The sequence below is a fragment of the Amaranthus tricolor genome, chromosome 13 (assembly GCF_026212465.1).
Source record: "Amaranthus tricolor cultivar Red isolate AtriRed21 chromosome 13, ASM2621246v1, whole genome shotgun sequence".
Classification (NCBI taxonomy): Eukaryota; Viridiplantae; Streptophyta; class Magnoliopsida; order Caryophyllales; family Amaranthaceae; genus Amaranthus; species Amaranthus tricolor.
The window spans coordinates 18,971,988-18,977,631 of NC_080059.1; the positions used below are offsets into that span (position 1 = coordinate 18,971,988).

At 31.4% G+C, this 5,644-nt stretch overlaps 1 protein-coding gene across 1 annotated transcript; it reads right to left on the reverse strand.

The window, feature by feature from the left end:
* Window positions 1-2,273: 2,273 nt before the first annotated feature.
* LOC130798893 (uncharacterized) lies at window positions 2,274-3,596 on the reverse strand. The gene has a single exon (XM_057661990.1). It carries the CDS (start codon window positions 3,594-3,596, stop codon window positions 2,274-2,276), a length of 1,323 nt encoding a protein of 440 aa, XP_057517973.1.
* Between the last annotated feature and the right edge of the window lie 2,048 nt (window positions 3,597-5,644).

The following is a 5,644-nucleotide window of genomic DNA, read 5'->3' on the forward strand; positions in this document are numbered from 1 at the left end:
AGAGTTCACATAATATTAAATTTAGTTGGGTTATAGGGTATCTTCTTAATTAAGTTTAATGGTTGGTGAAGTCTTCCTAAAAATTAAAGTAATCAATTCATTAAAATCGGATTAATGAACACTAGGGTTTTACTATCTTGGGTACAAATAGTAAGCTAATATAAAAGGAGCGACAGGGGATTTATGAGGGTACTATAAATTCTACAGCCGCCTATTCATATAACAGTTGTAATTAATCAATGATTAGAAATAATATTGCCAATGACTAAAATACATGTTGCTACTACTTTCTCTTATTGATTTACACTCTTATTTATTTTACATATCTTATTTTCTTGTATTAAGCTTATTTTATTTTTAAGTTCTTAATAGTGTTATCACAACTTATTTCCCCCCATTTTTTTTACTTTCTATATTTTCTATAAAAATAAATAAATTAGAAGTATCCTTAAAATTAGTAATCACAATCTCTGTGGATGACCCTATTTGCCACTTACTATATTTAGCAAGTTATAACAGGGTAAAATATAATTTAAATTTGTACGTGTACGACAACGTCCTACAGTCAGATACTAATAGAAGTTTATACAAGATAAATCAACAAGCAACAAGTAAAAGCTAACATATGTGATTTATTCAAATATCTTACTTTACGTTAATAACTTAATACTTTCTAATGTTACCCAAGCCTTCAAGCCACCCTCATATATTATTGGTGGTAATTAGTCTTGCAGACATTCTCGATTGAGTGTGGGATTCAGGTGATTGCTATACCTTTTGCGCTCATTTATGAGCACATTTACAACTCCTTTATTGTGTTAAGTCTTAGTTACACGCAACTTTACCTTGTTCTTGACACTCTTATTGAGACATAACGAAAGCCATGCAGAGTTCGTAGGCACCCTCGGTGTCTCAGATGCAACATTGTTGAAGGATCTCAGCAATTCGGCCGAAAGCAAATTAATTCGATCAAAATGCTCTAATTCGGTCGAATGAACATCGGGTTCGGTTGAATAAGCCTGCTTCTACTGCTATTGGAATTTCTCTATTGGAATTCTGTTTTGGCCGAATGAACATGTGGTTCAGTCGAATGGAAGATAATTTGACTGAATGGCTTCCAAATTTAACCGAATGCTCCTGTTGCCCATCCATCGAAATTCTGTCGAACAACCCTCCCATTTGGCGAATGAGTCTGTTCTTCCATGTCTTTGTTTTTGTCCTTAAGCCCAACTTTAAGGGCTATTAAGGGCACTTTAGGCACCTTGCTTTTAAGCTATATAAACCCCTAATCTCTGTGGAAACGTTATGCCTGATTTCATTAAGCTTATGTTCTAGAGTAGGTTTAAGCTTCCCTTAAGTTTTTCTCTAAACCCTAGTTTTAGTTGTCTTACCTTTCAATCTTTGCATTCCAAGTTCTTAGCTTTATTATTTGGAATTCAAGCTTTGTTTAAGATATTTCATTTCAATTACATTGAAGCATTTATCTTGGTTTATAAATATTATATTCTCTTAATGCTTTTCTAGAATAGTTATTACTTTCATTTCTTTCTTTTTGAATCTATCATTGTTTTTAATTTACATATTCATACTAATCATGCTAAGTCTATTTTCTTTCTTTATTACCATTAGTTTGATTAGTTTAATCAGATGCGAGTAATTGTTTTAAGGGTTTGACGAGTGAAACCCTAGGAAAGGTCATGTTCTTCATTGTATAGGATAAGGGAGAGTATAACAATACTTGATCATTGAGATTCAATACAAATCTTATCCCGCCACTTCTACGGAGACATAGGGTAATTATAGGTCATTGATGTGTTTTAAGGAATCGCCAACTTTCTCTCGTTATATTTAACATCAAGATTAGTTAATGTCAAACCTAGTTTATCTTTTATCAAAACCACCTTCCTAGGGTGGACCTGATCTATTTTCAGTGCCGTTCCTGGCATATTGCGGGCCCTAGGCAAAATAAAAATATTGGGCCCTTCTTATATATATATTTCTAAAACATAATGTTATCGAAAATTAAAATATAGAAAATTTATATACATATATATTCATAAAATATGACATATCGTCTTCAAATCAAAATAGAATAATTTCTTCAATCTTCATTGACCGCATATATCAAAAAGAAATCTCCTCCTTGTAAAACAATTTCTTATTATCACCTACAAAGACAACCCAAAATAATCACTAAAAGTGATTTTTACGAACACTTCGAGAAACAATCATCAATAATAACATCTGCATCAATTTTGAATAATAATTCTTTTTCAATGGATAATATTTCCAAACCATTCAACCTTTCTTGCGACATTGACGACCTCAAATAAGTTAACTTGAAAACTTCTTTCTGCTGATGCCACGGTTACGAGCAAAGTTAAAAATATCCAATAAGCAATTAAGACATTTGGGTAACAATCTGCAGACTTTACAAATCTAAGAATATCAATAGCAGACATTGACTCATTTGGCAAAGTCACTTGTAACACTTTTAATTCAGAATAAAAATCATTAAAATCAACATCGAACGAATCATCATGAGAGAATGTGGAGTGAAACTTAGCACAAGAATCTCTCAATTCCTTATCATTCATTGCTTTCAACCTATTAGAATCAAATAAAAATCCAAAAACATTTTCAAATGCCTTTAATTGCTCAAATCTTGTTTTTAAAGAAGAAATTGTTATGTCCACAACAACCAAAACGTAATTAATTCTAAATATTTCTTCTGCAGATTGAATTCCAGCATCATTGCCAATTTCATCAAAATGTCTTTTTCTAACAATATGCCGTTTTGTAGGATGATTGGGCTCTACACCCATTTCAAGTGCAATACTTTTAGCAATCTCTAAACTAGTAGCAAAACCTTCTTCTCTATACTTTTCAAAAGATAACAATATGCCTCTTACTTGTTTTATAAAAGTATTTATGCAAATGGACTTGGATTGCAAATTTTTACTTATCATATACACAACAAATAAAATATCATACCAAATGAACATATCATGAATAAACTCAAAATTATTAAGTGCATTAGCCAAACTCTTTGCTTTACTCTTTGTTTTTGCATCCACACATGATTTAAATAATTTCAACGAAGCCTTTCTTATTTGGGGAGTTTGAAATCTAATTGCTTTAACACTTTTTATCCTACTTTCCCACCGTGTATTGCACAAAGACTTCAAGGTCAAACCAGGAACATTGTTAAGTAAAATTTCCCATCTTTTTGTGGAACCTGAAAATAAAGAATAGATGCATTGAATATTGCCAAAACATGAGATAGCTTTTTCACAAGAATGGGCCATATCACTCACAACAAGATTCAAACTATGAGAAGCACAAGACATATATAATGCTCTCGGATTTATTTCAAGAAAGCGACTTTGAACTCCTCGATGTTTTCCTTTCATATTTGAGCCATTATTGTAACCTTGACCCCTTATATAATTCACATCAAGATTTAGAGATTTCAAGACATCTTGCATTACATTTAAAAGCCCCAAACCAGAAGTATCATCAACATTCAAAAATTCTAAAAAGTACTCCTCAATCATAAGATTTGACATATTCACACAACGCACAACTAATGTCATTTGCTCTTGATGACTAATATCTGGGGTACAATCAAGAATGATAGAAAAATATTTGGCTTCTTTAATGATATTAATAATAGTACTTTTAACATTATTAGGCAAGAGGGAAATAAACTCATTTTGAATTTTTGACCCTAGGTAACGATGATGAATTTCACGATTTTGAATACGTGTAACATGATCTTGCATTACAACATAAAATTCAGCCATCATTTCAACCAAACCCAAAAAATTACCATTGTTATCTTGGTAAAGCTTGTCATTAGATCCTATACAAGCCAAGTTATGTGTAGCAAGACATTTTACAGCACAAACTGTCCTAAAAAAACTTATCTCATACGCATTTTTTCTTTTATCAATTGTTTGATTCTCATTAAATCTTTCTTTCAATTCATTCCAAGTATTTATATTAGTTATATGCTTTGCATTAATTTCATGTTTTTTTAGCTTTTCACTAAGATGTTGCCAATCACATAACCCCGCATTACCTAGCAAAATAGTGTTGTGTACAAAGTTTCGTGCAAAAAAAACCAATTTTGAGCTACTTTATGCACGATATGCCAAAAAAGCATAAAAATCCAAAAAATCGCAACTGAACACGTAATGTCTAGCATATGACTATTATTTTCAAATCTAACCACTTCAACACAATAACATATATCAAATAGTGTTGTGTGCCAAGTTTCTTGCAAAACAAACCAAGTTTGATCGGCTTCTTTATGCGCGAAGTGCCAAAAAAGCATAAAAACGCATAAAATCGCAACTTAGCACGTAATTTCTAGCATATGACTATTAATTTCAATTATAACCAATTCAACACATTAATATATACCAAATAATGTTGGGTGCAAAGTTTCATGCAAAACAAACCAATTTTGCGCTACTTTATGCACGATATGCCAAAAAAGCATAAAAGCCCATAAAATTGCAACTTAACACGTAATTTCTAACATATGACCATTATTTTCAATTTTCACCACATCAACACAATAATATACACCAAATAGTGTTGTGTGCCAAGTTTCGTGCAAAAAAACCAAGTTTGAGCTACTTTCTGTGCGAAAGTGCCAAAAAAGCTTTAAAACCCATAAAATTGCAACTTAGCACGTAATTTCTAGCATATGACTATTATTTTCAATTCTAACCACTTCAACACATTAATATATACCAAAGTGTTATGTGCAAAGTTTCGTGCAAAACAAACCAATTTTGGGCTACTTTATGCACAATATGCCAAAAAAGCATAAAAATCCAAAAAATCGCAACTTAACACGTAATTTGTAGCATATGACTATTATATTCAACTAACCACTTCAACACAATAATATATACCAAATAGTGTTCTGTGCCAAGTTTCGTGCAAAACAAACCAAGTTTGAGACACTTTATGCGCGAAAGTGCCAAAAATGCTTAAAAACCAAAAAGATCGCAACTTAACACGTAATTTCTAAAATATGACTTTTATTTTCAACTCTAACCACTTTAACACAATAATATATACCAAATAGTGTTGTGCGCCAAGTTTCGTGCAAAACAAACAAAGTTTGAACTACTTTATGCACGAAAGCGTCAAAAATCTTAAAAGCCAATAAAATCGCAACTTAACACGTAATTTCTAGCATATGACTATTATTTTCAATTCTAACCACTTCAACACAATAATATAATCCAAATAGTGTTGTGTGGCATGTTTTGTGCAAAACAAACCAAGTTTGAGCTACTTTATGCGCGAAAGTGACAAGAAAGCCTATAAACCCATAAAATCACAACCTTACACGTAATTTCTAACTTATGACTATTATTTTCAATTCTAACTACTTCAACACAATAATATATATCAAATAGTGTTGTGTGCAAAGTTTCATGCAAAACAAAACAATTTTGAGCTACTTTATGCACGATATGCCAAAAAAGCATAAAATTTAAAAAATCGCAACTTAACATGTTATTTCTAGCATATGACTATTATTTTCAATTCTAACCATTTAAACACATAATATATACCAAATAGTATTGTGTGTCAAGTTTCGTGCAAAACAAACCAAGTT